The sequence below is a fragment of the Equus caballus genome, chromosome 7 (assembly GCF_041296265.1).
Source record: "Equus caballus isolate H_3958 breed thoroughbred chromosome 7, TB-T2T, whole genome shotgun sequence".
In the NCBI taxonomy this organism is placed as follows: Eukaryota; Metazoa; Chordata; class Mammalia; order Perissodactyla; family Equidae; genus Equus; species Equus caballus.
The window spans coordinates 56,577,274-56,593,449 of record NC_091690.1 but is presented as its reverse complement, the minus strand read 5'-3'; the positions used below and the strand labels follow the sequence as shown (position 1 = coordinate 56,593,449).

Below are 16,176 nucleotides of genomic sequence, written 5' to 3'. Positions count from 1 at the left end.
ACATGCAACAGCCGTAAAATTATGTGAAAATAGCTGTGATTTCTATTGGTTACAAGTCACGGGTGCTGCTATAGTATAGTGATGTATTGCCTACATTTATAATTGAATGTGATGCTAAATCCAGTTAGAGGTTATTGAAAATAAAGGTGTAAATTTTTCTTCCTCTGTGATAGGCAGCTTCTAAGATGACCCCAATGACCCCCAACTCATGGTAGTCACACCTCTCTCCTTGAGACTAGGCTGGACTTACTGATTCACCTCTGATGAAGAGAATATGGCAGAAGTGATGATATCCCTTCTGAGATTAGGTTAAAAAAGACTGTGCCTTCCAACTTGGGCATGCTCTCTATATTAGTCAGCTAGGGCTGCCAGAAGAAAATACCATAGATTTAACAGCTTAAACAGCAGAAATTAATTTTATCACAGTTCTATAGGCTGGACATCTAAGTTCAGGGTGCCAGCATGGTCAGGTTCTGGTGAGGTTGAGTTCCTGGCTTGCAGATGGCCGCCTTTAATCTGTGCTCATGTGGCCTTTCCTTGGTGTGTGCTGTGGAGAGAAAAAGAGCTCTCTCTGTCTTTCTCTTCTTAAAGGCCACCAATCATACTGGGTTAGAGCCCTACCTTTATGACGTCATTTAACCTTAATACCTTCTAAAAGCCCTATCTCCAAATATAGTCAGACTGGGAGTTAGGACTTTAACACATGAATTTGGGGGTGACGAAATTCAGTACATAGCACTTTCTCTCCCTCTCTCTTGGATCACTCACCCCGTTTTATGCTGCTAAGTTCTGGGCTCATTTGGCATGGAGCAGTAGAGAACTAATACACTAATGCAAGTTCATGGGCATCCTGAATTTTATCCGTATATCCTTAAGAGTCCCCTACCATAGCTATTATCCTTCCACAGGCTCCACTCTGTGAGGAAGAGGGTTTTCATGCAGGTCAGTGGCAATCAAAATAGGGCCCACCCTCGAGGAGGAGCAGTTCAGCCAAGTGGGGAACACAGCTGCTTTGACGTGGGCAGGGCGTGAGGGCGTGAGCGGCTATTGGCTGCTCCTTGTTGCTGCTCTCGTGGATTTATGGGTTCTCCTTGGGGCTTTAGGCCCACTTCCTCTGTGAACTGTAGTCCTAGTAGATCTGAGAATGTTACCACTGCTGAGGAAAAATCCAGTCAAATCCTTCTTTTTCTGAAGAGGAAACTGAAGCTCAGGGACAAAGAGACTTACCCAAGATGACTGACTTAGTAGCAGAACTGGATCTAAAAGGAGGGTATCCTGACATCTCAGGCCAATGCTCTTTTCTATACTCTAGTAGTTTCTACCAGAAGATGTTTCAAGAGGGACTCAATTCTGATTTCAGCCTATCTTTTCTTAAGTATCATATATTCTATATCTTTCCTAACGCCTTAGAAATTCTTATCAGGGCCGGCTCAGTGGTGCAGCGGTTCAGTTCGCACGTTCCGCTTCTCAGCAGCCTGGGGTTCGCCAGTTCGGATCCCGGGTGCCAACATGGCACCGCTTGGCAAAAGCCATGCTGTGGTAGGCGTCCCACGTATAAAGTAGAGGAAGATGGGCATGGATGTTAGCTCAGGGCCAGTCTTCCTCGGCAAAAAGAGGAGGATTAGCAGTAGTTAGGTCAGGGCTAATCTTCCTCAAGGGAAAAAGAAAACAAGTTGTTACCTCTAAGCTGCATAGGCCAGTGATTCAACATGTTTTTCTTTTCTTCATCAAAGCTCTGTTGTTCTCTGAAGTATTAAATCTTTCAAGGCAGCTGAGGGACTATTAAAATGTCCATAAAAATTAAATAATCCCCCTAAAGACTAAGAGATACAAGCCATTCTCTGGAGCACGTTATGGTCGAAGCATGTTGTTGTAGATATCAAAAAATATCATCCTATGTTCAAAGCTCTTCTCCTGAGAGCCCAAAATACTTAAACATGTAATTTTACTATGGCAAGAACAAATCTTGATACTCCCACCTCCAGATGGAGAAACTGAGGTTCAAAGGTTAAGTGACTTCTCCCAAGGCATCTGTTAAATGGATAGTGGTCCTGAGTACAGGGCTCCAGGGCCCCGTGAGCCCCTTCCTGAATTCTTTACCTCCACCAGCAGCAGGACTAGATGGTGGACTGTGACACCCCGTCACCTCTGTGTCACATTTGTCTGTCACTTTGGGAAGTGACATCATACAGAGACCAGATTAAATATCCCAATTCCAACACTTACTCTCTGACCTTCAGTAAGTTCCCCAACCCCTCTGAACCTCCACTTCCTCCCTGGAAAAATGGAGATATTAATTCCTTGTTTTCCCACCAGATCATGGGCTCCTGGAGGGCTGGGATACCAGCCTGTTCACTTATGTTTCACCAGCACTAGCATGGCACCAGCCACCCAGTACATGCTTGATATGTGTCTGTTGAACTGCCAAGTTGTTGGGAGAACAAAGTTAGACATTCCACCTAAATTCCCTAATGTCATGTCTAGGGCATATGTGGATTCCTTATTCCAGGGACTGTCACACACTCAGCCTGGGCTCCCTTGTGTAGGAATCCTCAAATCCCCTCTCCACTTCCATTGGAGAGAATATGAATGTCCTCTGTCTCACAAGGCTTCATTTGGGAATACAAAGTCACCACCCCTCTCCCCCGTGTTCAAGAAAATAGGATCCCTTCAGTTGATTAGGGCCCTACAAACCACCTCCTCCCAGATTCCAGGATCCAGCAGCAGAGAGAAAATAATGCTCAAAAATCAGACAAACTGGTTATCAGCCCTGGCTGTGCATTGGAATCCCCTTTGGAACTTTACAAATAAACAGACAAAAATAAACAAATAAACAGGCCAGGATGCCATCTCCAAAACCTGATTCAGAAAGTCTGGGATAAGGCTGGACATATAGTTTTTCCCTCTGGTTGATTATGATGCCTCGCCTGGTTTAGGAGTCTTTGCCTTTAACGCGTGTAAGTTGTTGTTATTACTCTTCTTAAAATCCAATTTCTTCCACGTTGGGGGTCAAAACACTTACCGTCATATGGAACAGCTAATTCCTTTGAGAAAGGGATATCTTAGTGAAGTGTTTTAGTATCACCCATGGGCAGAGAATTCTGATTTCTAACAGGTAATCGCAGGGATTCATTCCCATGAGCTCACGCATTCACAGGATGCCTCATCAGTACAGGTCGGTAATGCCTCTGAGCTACTCAACTGGATCAATCCTGATCCAACACAACGCAAGGCAGAAGACGACGGGTTTAAGGGAGCGCTAGAGTGTTTGGAGGGATTTACACGTACCTTTGGGCGTTTTCTACAGAATCCAACGACCCCAACTTTGCTTCCTGCCTCTGCAGGGTATGTTGAGGCTCAGTGGAGTGTGCTTACCAGCGTTGCTGCAGGATACACACTATCACTTCATCTTGTGAAGCCTCCTTGACAGACACAATTATGTTGTCCATCATCTGCTGGGGAGCTCTTTAAATAACTTCTCACATATTAAAAAATGCTTCCCACCCACACACCCTCTCCAACTCACTCCTTCCAATCTTCTTCTTCTCTCTCTACTAATTTATCCATTAACTTATGCCCAGTTACTCCAGCTATAATTATTTATAACAGCTTTGGTAATTTGCTAGTGGCTCTGAAAATAAACAACATTAGCTTCTGCCATTCTGAACTCCTAATTTAGCAATACCGAACGCTTTACCCTTCTCTGAGTACACCTTGCAATCTTACCCTTCTTAACTTCACATTCTTTCACATCACATGACATGCCCTTTCTTCTTGTCACTTTTCCACTTTGGTACTCCTCACAACTCATGTCTTTCCTTCATGACTCAATTCACTTTCTCTAGGAAACTTCCCTTGGCCACCCCTCTCCAACAATCAACTATATACATGCTTGTCTCCTGAGAAATAGGAGCCATTTGAGAGTCGAGGTGCTGTGACCCATTCTTCTTTGCAGCCCCCATACCTGCCGTACCGCAGAAGTCCTATGAGTACTTATTGGCTGGATGAGTGAATTGATCTGATGGTCATACTTAATGACCCCCTTGGGAAACATTTTTAGTATCATTGTTGGATAGCAGTCTAACATAAAAGTTCTACGTACCAATAGATGTGGAGTTTGGGGTACTTAGTTGATGAATTAATTTACTTATACTTGACTATCTCAGGCCTAGCAAAGTGCCAAGCATAGATAGTTGAAAGAGTTCATACCCAGATGAGCTGCAGCTTTTGAGATATCACAGAAAGTAGTCTCGCTCAGCCACGGGGCCAGCTTTCTGGGTGTGCAGCCTTGAAGTTGTACAGGGCCTTTGCTTAGAAGGGCCTCATGTTGATTTAATGCTCTGCTGTGGCTGTGTTGAACTTGTTAACATTGTTTAAACAAGGGGCCTTGCATTTTTATGTTGTGTGGGACCGCACAATCATGTCACCAGTCCTACTCAGCAGAGCTGGTGCCAGGCCAATTGGCGAGTCCCCAGGAGGTTTATGGTATGATTGGCATCTCCCTGACTCTGTGACTGGTGCCGCCTCCTGTCTTTTTTTGACTATTCGAAAAGCCAAGGGACTAATGACCCCAAGAGTTGGTATTTTGCCCTTGGGAATGTGCCAGCTTTAGTCATCACCCAATGAAAAACTTTTAAAAGGCACTTAAAACAGAAATAATTAGAGAATCTATTTAAAAGTCATTTCTAATTAAAAAGTAATTGCAATTCCACGGGCCTCCTCATGGCAACTTTCTGTTTTATTTCATATCATCCAAAGGCATATTTTAAAGAGAATAAAGACCAGTCAGTTTGAGTCCTTTCACAGTAATGGGATTTTACTTGTCTCCCACAGACAATGAGATAAGAATTTTAGGCTAGCCATTTTCTTCTACAGCTTAATTTAAGTGTAAAAAAACAGTTTAAAAAGTGTATCTTTTGAAATAACTTTTAAAATGAGACCTTTGGCAAAAATTTATTTTCCAAGTAAAGTGAGTGTCTTTTTGAGCACAAACTAATGTGAGGAATGGAAATATCCAGAAAAAGAAGCCTTATACAATAGATAAGTATCTTTTTCTACAATTATTTCAAATGGTATATACATTGAGAATTAAACTGGCCTGAAAAATAACTTGAAAATTTGACTGCTCTCCAAAACTGATATTAAAGAATTATTTTCCAAGTACATGATTTTTGTAATAGCTCTTTTACTTATTACAAAATGATCTGTGTCCGCTGAGTAAAATCTGGAAAGACAGGCAAAAAGAAAAAAACAGTCAGTTCTAAGCATTGTTGCCATTTTGACAGAAATCCCTTCTGCATTTGTTCTTTACAAAAACAGGTTCCTAAACTATATATTGCTTTCTAACCTGCTTTTTTCACTGGCTTGCAAACATATTATATATTATTTTACACTTTTGAATGATGATATATATAGTATTCTGTGATATGAAAGTACCATGATTTATTCTACCACTCATTCTTGGAAAATTGGGTAGTGAGCAGGTTTTTTTTTTTCAAAAATGCAAACGTCTATTTAGCAATAGCTTTTTATAAATCTATGAATGTTTTATGTACCTTTTTAATATTAAATATTCCTGACTTCTCTGTGTTGCACCTTTTGAGGTTCTTCACTTTTCTTTAACACTTGCTTTTGCAGTGAGCATGTGTGTGCAGAACGCACATCACCTACATTTGATGTGTTAGCACGCTCACGCACTCGCTTTGGTGCCCTGGCTGTTTCTTCTGCAGTTCAACCTTTATTGCACCCTGACTATGTGTCAGGCCCTGCACTCAGTCCTGGGGTACAGAGATAGTAAAACACGGTCCGTCTGCCTAAAAAATACATTAATCTAGTGGGAGAGCAGACTTAAATATAACTAATGATAATGCAAAATAATGTTAAGGGAGCACAGTGAGGAAGGAGTAACTGGGGAAATTAAGGAAGCTGTCCCAGAGGAGATCTTGCGAAGAATATGTAGGATTTTGACAAAGAAAGGAGAGGAAGAGAACGTTCTGAGTAGAAGGAAAAGCACGAGCAAAGGCCTGGAGGAGTGAATGTGCACAGCGTCTTCAGGAGTACCCGGAGTAGATGGTACACGGTGGCAGTGGAGCAGGAGATGACACTGAGAGGGAGGGTTGGAACCAGACTGCAAAGGTTAGAAAGCCATTCTCAAACGTTTCTACTTCTGACTGTACAAAGTGAGAAGCTGGTGACCATCTTGAGCAGCTGAAGCAGGACTGGATCCAAAGTTTTAGGAACTTAACTCTAGTTAAGTCTGGCCAAGAGAAGCAAGAGTCTGAGGTAGTTTGTAATTAGAACTCTCTTGCAACTGTCTAGGTGAGAGAGAATGGGAGCCTCATCTGGCTATGAGACCCGGCCACAAGACATTCAAGAGATAGCTCAGCGATAGAATCAAAAGAACCCGGGGTTCTGATTCCAATGGGAGAGGGCACCTGGTGGAAGACATGCAGGATGCCCTGAACTATCTAGTTTAAGTAATTCCTCGTCATGTTGCTAAGCTCCTAGGGATGGTGTTCGGAATGATGTCTTTGGGGCTCCGCTTCCCCTCAATGCAGTGCCCGGAGCAATCCAACAGGTGGCACTTGGCAAATCCTCATTAAATGGAAGGGTCATAGCCAGTGTCTCTTGTGAGAAAGACCGAATCCTTGCACTTCTCAAAAGTAACTACTGTGTTTTAAGGATAAAGCTGTCGCAAAGGAACACGATGACATATTCAAGAACCAAAGCTTTGTTTATCATTTCTCTTCAAAGGATAATCCTTATAGCTTAAATAAGAGCATGCCTTAATCACCAAACCTGGGTCATGAAGACTGTGAAATCTAAATATACTTGTGGGATTTCAAGCACTGATGAATAGGCACTAATGAAGAAAGGAGAAAGTATTGGTTCAAAAATAGGTTTTTACGTTGCCTGGGAGGTGGGATCCGGGGGCTGACTGCAGTGGGACATGATGTAAATTTGAGGGGTGATTGAAATGTTCTATATCTTGATAAGGGCTGTGGTTCCATGGGGGTGTATGTATGTTAGGATTTATGAGCTGGACACTTCGAATGTGTTCATGTTGTTGTACATAAATTATGACACCTCAATATATCAATAAAGTTGATTTAAAAAATAAGTGATTAGAACCAAAATTCAACGTGTTACTAGTCTAATTGTTGAGATTGTTTCAAATTATTTCTTCTCAGATTCTATTCCATATCAATTTAAACCTCCTTATAAAAGTGAGTTTACAGTAATTTGTACAGCCCACATTTTTTGTGTGCCACCTATAGGCCAGATCCTGTGCAGCTGGTGGAGGGTACAGTGTGAATGTCACAGACAAGGTCCTGCTCTGACAAGGTCAAAGCAGCTGCCAACATAAAAACCTAAAGCAAGCATAACAGAGCTCTTGTAGTTTCCTTAAGCTTAGGGAGCTTGATCTTAGGAGAAGGGGAGAAAACATTATTCAAAGACCAGGTTAAAAAAATCTCAATGTACTTGCTGTGTTGGACACTCTCACTGTTCAGTTTTGGTGCCGCTGCTAACACATTCAACAATCTCAATATAAAGCTGAGTTCTTCTAACACTGGGTTAGATCCTGGGGGATGATCCTAGCAGTGGGCGTTATTTCTTCAAGGTCTGAAAGCCTTGCTAGTCTAAGCTGTATTTGTGAACTCTGAACATTCAACTGAATGATAGGAATCTGCTATGTTAAGTTTTCTTCCCATCCAGAAGATTCCAATAGCTCATCGTGATCAGGCTTAATTTGGACTTCTCCTTTGGTGATGCTGGCCCAGTTAAGCCAAGTTCTAGCAACTTAGTGAGCAGTTGGGGGCCAGGGAGCGGGCAGTCCTGTGGAAATATAAATGAAACTAGCTCCATTTGTTTAACTTGGAAATGAAGCATAGTGCTGGAATATCATCTTAAATCTCAACTGATCTGGGTTCTGTCATTCCAAAAATGAAAAGACCTGAGACCCAGTGAAGTTAAGTGACTTGCCCAAGTGCACTGTGTAGTTTGGGCAGATCTTGGGCTAGAAGCAAGGTCTCCTGTCTTCCAGGACTGGACCATTGCCTTCATTTTAAAGCATTCAAAACTTTGACTTTTCTGTACAGTCCCATGTCCAAAAAGTCCATCTTTCCATTTAGCTGAATTGAAAGGAACCTAGCTTCCATTTAGAAACCTTCCAAGGGAGGGAATACAGATGCCCATGGCAACCCACCCCCAGCTTTCACGGCCTGCCCTCCTGGGAATCTTTATGTGCTATTTCTTTCCTCCAACCCCAGCTCCACAAAATGCCACTTCCTATTACTTCCTTTGAGTAAATAGGGATTTTAATCATTCTCTTTTCACTTGATTTTAATCCTCTGAAGGCCTGCCTGCTCCATTTGCCACAGTTAACGTGCAGAAACTTCACTTGCAATGAAAGTCATGCTTCTCTTGGTAGCCTGGCATTTCAGCATTTCAAGAAGCTAAGTAGCTCTGTCCTCATTAAATTAGGCTCAAATTGGTGAAGAGAATTACATACTTAAAACACAGATGCGAAATGATGGATTAATGTTATACCTTCAGATAACACATCGTGACATGCAGTAAGAGCATTAGACCAATTAGCAAGCGAGTCTTCTGCTCAGGGTCATCTTTTCCGCCGGGTGTGTAACGAAGGGATGGTTACTTGAAGGATGGCATTTATCAAACGCCCTTGGATAGAAAGTTTCCACTTTAGTGACATAACCTGCATTCATTTAACAAAGACAGCACCCCATCGCCTGGTAACACAGCAAAGACCAAGTTATACACGAAAAATACTGCCTCCAAATTGTCATTTACGCATCTCACTTTACTTCTAAAAATCATTGAAATTCATTGCAGTTGTGTCTACATTGGAGTTTTAACATGTTCCAAAAATATATCCTGCTCTTTTCTTGAGTGTTATCAAATCATAAGTGATGCCATTCAGCAGGTCTGTTGGCTTGGATCCCCACCACCATCTTTTCTGGTCTTGCGTCCATTTCAGTCGAACTGGTAATAGACAGGAGAGGTAAACAATCAATCTCCCAGGTCCTCGTGGTATGAATGCCCAAGATACTGTCAGAAGCAAAATGTATGGGGAGGTGGGGGGAGTTGGGTCAGCAACTTGGTGGGGAGGGGATAGTTTTCTGCTGTGGTAAAGCAGAAAAATGCTGTCATCGAGTTTAAATTAACAGAATCTGCCCGGAGGGGAGCCACGGTCTTTGTGTGGCTGATTAATGTCAGCCTTGTAAACACAGCTCCAACAACAGGGCTAGCCGGCTGAGCAGGAAGCTCAGGGAACATAGCTTCTCCTGCTTGGGGATCTGAGCAGAACCCAGTGCCTCTGAATAGGGCCAGAAGAGAAAGCGGCAGACCAGGAACACAGGTGATATTTTTAATTAGATTTTAGCAGTGTCCTAGTGAGGGAAACACAGGCAGCCACTAAATCACCTTCCCCTTAGTCCTTGCTGCCACAGAGCGCGCCAGTGTGCAAACCCAACCCCTCCCTCTCTAGCTCAGCTGGTCGGAGTGCCTTGGCTTTTAGAACAGAGTCAGAAATTACCTTCTTCCTAAATGAACTTTAGACTCGAAGAGGAACCATGTCCAGAGCAGATTTCCTGGAATCCTTATGGAGATTGGGTAGGAGTCCAGGAAAAACAGGGTTTTGTCCCTCGTGCTCACCTGAAAATGCTAGCGGCACCAGGCAAATCCCTCAGCTCTCGGATTATGCATCACGGAAGTGGGTTTTGTAGTATCAGCAGATGCTCAGATGAAAGGCGCTGCGTGAATTTCCCATCCCATCCTAGGGTTGGTAAGACTGGTTTTCCAGATGCTGGAGGGAGAAGTCAAATTCTCAGGGAACATGTGTGATTTGAAAACCCATGTGGTGTATTTACATCAATCACTGATGCATTTCCATAAATGCATTTTTGTGACTTTGAGAGGTACCTTGAGACTATCCAGGCAGTCAAGGCAGCTTCCGGGGCACACAACCAGCTCTGACACCCAGGCGGGGATAGTGTTTTTCAGGTGCAATCTTGATCACCTCTGCAACCCACTGCGTATTCACCCCAGGAATTTACATTGAAGAATTTAATCTTGCAGCCGCTCTAAAAATAGCCAAAAAGCATTCCTAAAAGCTCTGCTCTGGAGCCTTATTTCTAGGGGCAGCAAGAAAGGAGGAAAGCCTTCTTGTTTTTAATCCTCGCACCAGTAAAATCAGAGGTTGATGTTTATATACCACGGGGTGGTTGTTTTGAAAGAGAAATAAAAGTAAATGATGAAACTTTGGAAAAAATGGACTCTCTGGAATGGAACCAAGAACAAGCTCTCAGTGTTGACCTTTTGGTTAAAGCCACATAATGCAATTTATGTCATTCCCTCCAGATATATGATTTTATTGGTTTGCTGGGAATTTTGGCTTAAGGGAAATTGTACACTGGGGGAATAAAGAGTTTAACTCCTATTACTGCCAAAGTCTGTCCCAGGGCAAGGTGTTATAATAGAAAACAACATAGGCTTAGACCCACCCCTCTAACAGCTTATGTTCCAGGGTCCATGACTCACAAAAGACATTTTCAGGTGATTGCATAGCTGAAGTCACGACTAATGACTGTCTTCATTAAGCGCATTTAGGTTCAAAATAATGCTTTTTCAGCCTACGAAGTTGTTACATTTTGCTTCATATAAATCTTAACTTATAGCGAATTTCTGGTACATGAACCATTTTGAAATGCTCAGAGCCTCTGATGAAAACAATTAAATCAGTCTTCAGAACCGGAAGTCAATCCAGTCATTATTCACTACGGTGTTGGTTGTTGAGGGACATTTCCAGGTTGATATCTTTTAGCTGTAGTATTTATTAAGATAAAATGGTATTTTGGTAACTAAGTGCCTTTCTTAGATTATAGAGCTGGAGCTCACTCTCTGACTAGACTAGATCTTCTCCCTTCTTTGATGGAGAGAGTGCTCCAGGCTCACTGGCCATTGGATTTCTTTTTTCTCTTTACGTTCCCTTTTGATCTCATCCATTCTCGTGGCTCTGCATGCCATCTGAACGCTGATAACCCTCAAATTTATAGCTCCAGCTTGGACCTCTCTTCTCATCTCCCGCCTCCGGTACTAACTTCCTACTTGGATCTCTGCTTACATATAAAATGCCCATCTCAAACTTAACCTGTCCAAAATGGGTCGCGTGACCATTCATCCAAATCCTAGTCCTCTTGTAGTCCTTTCCATCCCACCTGATGGAACCCCCTCTTTTCAGCTGCTCACGCCAAAACCTAAGAGTCATCCTGGGGTCTTCTCTTTCTCTCACATCCCATATCCTGCCAGCTCTATAATCAGAAAACAATCTTTTCTCACTACTTCCAAGTTCAGAACACATCCAATACCGCCTCACTTCTTACCAGTGTCAACCTTAAAAAGTGAAATAGCCAGTTATTTTACCGGCAAAATGAGTTTATTTGGAAATAGCAGAGGAATTGCAATTTGGGACGTGCAAACTGTGGTGAACCACAGGACAGTCCAGAGAACAAAGGAAAGGGACTTGGTTTTCTGGAGTAAAGGAGGAAGTTGGGAGGGACTGTTTTAAACAAAAGTCTATTGGAGGAGACTGACAGTTCAGGATGATGGCAGCACCTCCTTGGCTGAGTGTGGCAGTTCCACACTGCCTGAGCTATACCTGGGCAAGGAGAAAATCTTCCTTTCTTCTACTAGAATATGTGAAGTAAGCTTCTTCCCATTGCAGAAAGCAAGATAAGCTTCTTCCTTCTGGAGTCTCCAAACACTGGGTGGTAGTGCGTTAAGAGCTTCCCCTTCAAGCCTGGCCAGCTCCGAGTTAAATGAAGTTTCCTTTACTCATTTTCACACCACCTCTGTGTTCACAATAGATCTGGAACCCGATCACTTCTCACCACTTCCAACACCACCACCTTGTTCAAGCCGCCATTATCGCATGCCTGTATTCTTGTAAAAGTCTGCCAGCTGGTCTCCCTGCTTCCTCTCTTGCTGTTCTTCATTCTGTTCACAACTGGAAGCCTGAGTGATTCTGTTCATCACATGACTTCCCTCCTCGAAACCCTCCAGTAGCCTCCCACCTCACCACCACAACCCCACTCGATCTGTTCCCTGACCCATTATCACCCTGATCTCATTTTCTACTTCTTTCTTCTTGACTCTAGTCACACTACTCTTCTTGACAATGCTCCTCAAATACACTAGATGGGCTTCCACCTCAGACCTCTGCACTTGTGGGTCCCTCTACCCAGAGTGTTCTTCTCCCCAAAATCTGCACTGTTCACTCCCTCCCCTCCTTCGGGTTTTTACTCAAGTGTCAAGCTCTTTCCTGACCACTTCGTTTAAAATTATCACCCTTCCCTCTATCTCCCAGACTCCCTCTCCCCCCAGCACTCCTGATCTCCCCCTTATAGCTTTATTTTTCTCCCTTTTTACCTCTAACATGCCTTTTATTTTGCTGATTCTTTGTCATTGTTAATTTCTTATTTAGTCCCACTAGAATGTAAAAATTTCCTCATGAAATGTTTTACTCTTGTCCATTGCTAGAATCTCTAGCAGCTAGAATAGTGCCTGATAGATTCTAGATAAATATTTGTTGAAGTAATTAATTAATCTGTATTTCTCTTTCTGGGGGACATCCTTACCCATGTATCTGTTGGCATCTTAGACTTTATCTTAAAGATGTGTGGGGTTCTTTAATATATTAAGAATATCCAACTATTTCTGATATTTTTTGTCAATATTTTTTATCTCTGTACCATTCAGTTTAGCTGTATATTTTTTACATTTTTGTGGAACCAAAGCTGTGGTTTCTATAATTACTATTCTTCTTCGTGTGACCCTTCAAAAGTTGGCAAAGTCATAATACTCTAGTTCAGAGTGGCAGGCCACAATCTTCTCCACTCACGTTCTTGCATCTCCCACAGGCATCAACAGGAAAGTCGTGTACTCCCTGGCCGACTCGGCCGATGGTTTCTTCTCCATTGACAGCTCATCTGGCATCATCATCCTGGAGCAGCCACTGGACCGAGAGCAGCAGTCCTCCTACAACATCAGCGTGCAAGCCACCGACCAGAGCCCTGGACAGGCCCTGTCCTCTCTTGCCACTGTCACCATCACTGTCCTGGACATTAATGACAACCCCCCTGTGTTTGAAAGGAGGGACTACCTGGTGACAGTGCCTGAGGACACCTCCCCTGGCACACAAGTCCTTGCTGTTTTTGCCACCAGCAAAGACATCGGTACAAATGCTGAGATTACGTATCTCATCCGGTCTGGGAATGAACAAGGGAAATTTAGAATCAACCCAAAGACAGGTGGGTAAACAGCAACCCAGTTACAATTCAAGGCTTCACTGTATCCTGCTTCTCTCAACACGCTGACTGCCTTTCTAGGGCTCCTTTTCCTCCTCCTAGCTCCCTCACAGTGGAAACAAATCTTCTCCTAGCAAGGCCTGCAGCAGACCTTGGAGTGCCCTCTGGCACTCTGCTTCTGAGGATGCAAGGCTTGGGAGCAGTAATGTGGTTCATAGGTGGGAAGAGGAAGCAGTATTTGCATACCAAACATGGGGGTTTGTTTGTTTCTCTCTCTTTTCTGTTTCTTTCCTTGGATCATATGTTTGGAAGTGCTCCTGGAGATTAGCATCCGCTTGCCACTATCCAAACTCAGGCTGCCACTCTCTGGTCACCTGCCGAGGCAGACGTTGTAAGTGATCTGTACAGTGACCTGCAGGCCCCTGTGAATAGGCCCATTTTTCAGATAAGAAAGGTGAGTCTCTCACACCTCCGGCCATTGGACATAATTCCCTCATCGCTCAAGGAATATGCACTTGTTGAGCAAGGTGGCAAGGGAGTTCCATTCTCCTTGGGACAGTCCAGTAAAGACGAACAAGAAACTATCAGAATTGGCAATGTTTATTTAATATGGCAAATATGCGAGATTCTTATTAAATCATGTCATTTATTACATTTTCTAAATGATGAAAACAGAGCTTCAGAGAGGTTAAATAATTTACCCAACGTCCACTGTGAGTAAGTAGGGAATCCAAGATTTGAACTCAGATCTTCCTGACTCTGACTTTTATGTTCTAACCTCCATATAGCACTGCTATGCCATGCGGGGTGCAAAAAGTGAAGGAGGTGTAGTCCCTGCCCTTAAGTTTAGGAAGATGGAAATATTGATGGAGGAATTGCATTAGCAGCTTCTCCCAGCAGTAACTCTGTTTATTAAGGTCATTACTTCAAATTAAAACGTATGGGGATTTTCCTCATTTAAATATGTGTCAGCCTTAGCCTGTCTAGTTATAGCCATTGTATATGAACACCATGGGGAAATGGTTAAGTACTGTTTAAATTTGGCACTGGATAACGAGACTGGTCTGCAAAACAAAGCACTAAGGGTGGTAATTGCTAAGAAAACTTAATTATGGGAGAAAGAGCCTCTTGTTATAGGTCTGACTTCTGTTTCTCACCTTAAGTAGAAGGGCAGCCTTACCCTCTAGAGAAGTCGCCTGTCTGGAAATGTGAATGAATGTGACATACTCACCTTGGTCCTAATGATTGTTTTCCAGGTGGGAGAAAGGCACATGCCCTTGAGAATTGCTCTGCAGGCAGTTCAATGACCAGTTACCAGTTGAGAATGCAGGATTGGATCACTTCACCAGAAAGATCTAGAATGGGAGGGAAGTAGCACTCACAGAGCCGCCCCCTCACAGTGACACCCAGCTAGCTGCTTTCCCTTGTTCTACTTGCTTAATTTAAATAACTTGGGCTTCATCTCTGTTCTGTAATTGTAGACACTAAACTCACACTTACTGTTTGGCCACTGATTCCCAGGTATTTTCTTTTCCATTACGTGTCACTGTACCTTGAGCTTTCTGAAATCTTTGCCTTCTTCATGCCATAATGGTTTTAGATAAGCACGTTATAACTTGGCAAGGCACCTTAGTGGGTACTTCAATTCACTTAAGTCTGCAAGTATTTACTTGCTGATGAGGGGTGGGCTCATACAGTCGCATCCACATATCTTGGCTCATTCTCCATCCACATGGGTCCACTTGAGGAATCATCGCGAGACACTTATCAGCAATGCTTGTTCCTGTCCCTTAGTTGCGTGAGGGTGAATAATGCCAGAGATTTTCAGACTGCTTGAGAGAAGTTCAGAAACTATTGCAGAAACTTGCAAAGACTCAATTTCTTCAGTTCTGTGTTTGATGGATAGCTATGTTTTAACTGACAATGTTAGTCAGACTTTGAGATGCTTTCAGTAGGGCATTAAATAAACACATTCCTAAATATCTAAAATTCTTGGCTGGAGATGATGGTGTAAATTTAACCATGATTATAGAACTGGTGACCAATGTTTTTTCCTAATCAAATCTAAAGCTCCCCATTTTTCTTCCAAGGGGGTATTTCTGTCTCTGAAGTCCTGGACTATGAATTATGCAAAAAATTTTACCTCGTGGTGGAAGCCAAAGATGGGGGCACCCCAGCTCTCAGTGCTGTGGCCACAGTGAGCATCAACCTCACAGATGTGAATGACAACCCTCCCAGGTTCAGCCAAGATGTCTACAGCGCTGTCATAAGTGAAGATGCCTTGGTCGGGGACTCTGTCATTTTGGTAGGTGCCAGCAGGAAGTTCAAATGTCTGAGGCTAATAAACTTAAATAGGGTGAAAAAATGAGCAAAATCTATCTTGGATTCTATTCACACTTTCTCCTTTTAGGGTCGATTTGTCCCCAAGAACTCTAGACAGGCACCAGTCTTTCAACTGCTCCTTTTCCAGTTTCTGTATTAGAAAAAGGTCTGATAAAGTCATTTATATCACAGTGTAAGTGATCAATAGTCACTTTCCTCCCAGGAGTGTATGTTTTTTGAGAAAACAAAGCAGACCATAGATTGAATTTCTAATAATAGCTCTTACTAGTTTGTGCCCTTACATGGTAAGTTATTAAGTGGCTAAGGATAAATCCTTCCCCAGCCCCCTGTGTATACACGCACTGACACACACACAGAGTAGCGCAGTTACAAATGGGAGCAAGTTTAAGATTGATTGGCCATTCTTAGAGAAGCTCTTTCTAGAAGGAATTTTTTCTAGTACCAGTAAGAACAAACCAGGTGTTAGCAGAATGCAGCTTCTCTTAGACTTATAAATTACATTTTG

The 16,176-nt window shown here is 42.9% G+C and overlaps 1 protein-coding gene and 1 long non-coding RNA gene across 6 annotated transcripts in view; one reads left to right on the top strand and one right to left on the bottom strand.

Moving 5' to 3' along the window:
• The window catches only part of FAT3 (FAT atypical cadherin 3), a 617,178-nt gene that overhangs the window by 545,728 nt on the left and 55,274 nt on the right, over window positions 1-16,176 (top strand). For all 4 annotated transcript variants that reach the window (XM_023645581.2, XM_023645579.2, XM_070273207.1 and 1 more), the window contains 2 exons: window positions 12,942-13,331; window positions 15,419-15,633. In XM_023645581.2, the coding sequence (XP_023501349.1) occupies window positions 12,942-13,331; window positions 15,419-15,633 (605 nt within the window). The remainder of the gene's footprint in view (window positions 1-12,941; window positions 13,332-15,418; window positions 15,634-16,176) is intronic.
• Window positions 8,804-9,816, bottom strand: LOC138925285 (uncharacterized). 2 transcript variants are annotated; one of them, XR_011441216.1, is made up of 2 exons: window positions 9,679-9,816; window positions 8,804-9,006 (listed from the first exon to the last, which is right to left on the bottom strand). It is a non-coding gene; the product is annotated as an uncharacterized lncRNA (long non-coding RNA). The 2 variants fall into 2 exon arrangements; XR_011441217.1 differs by having other exon boundaries at window positions 9,560-9,742.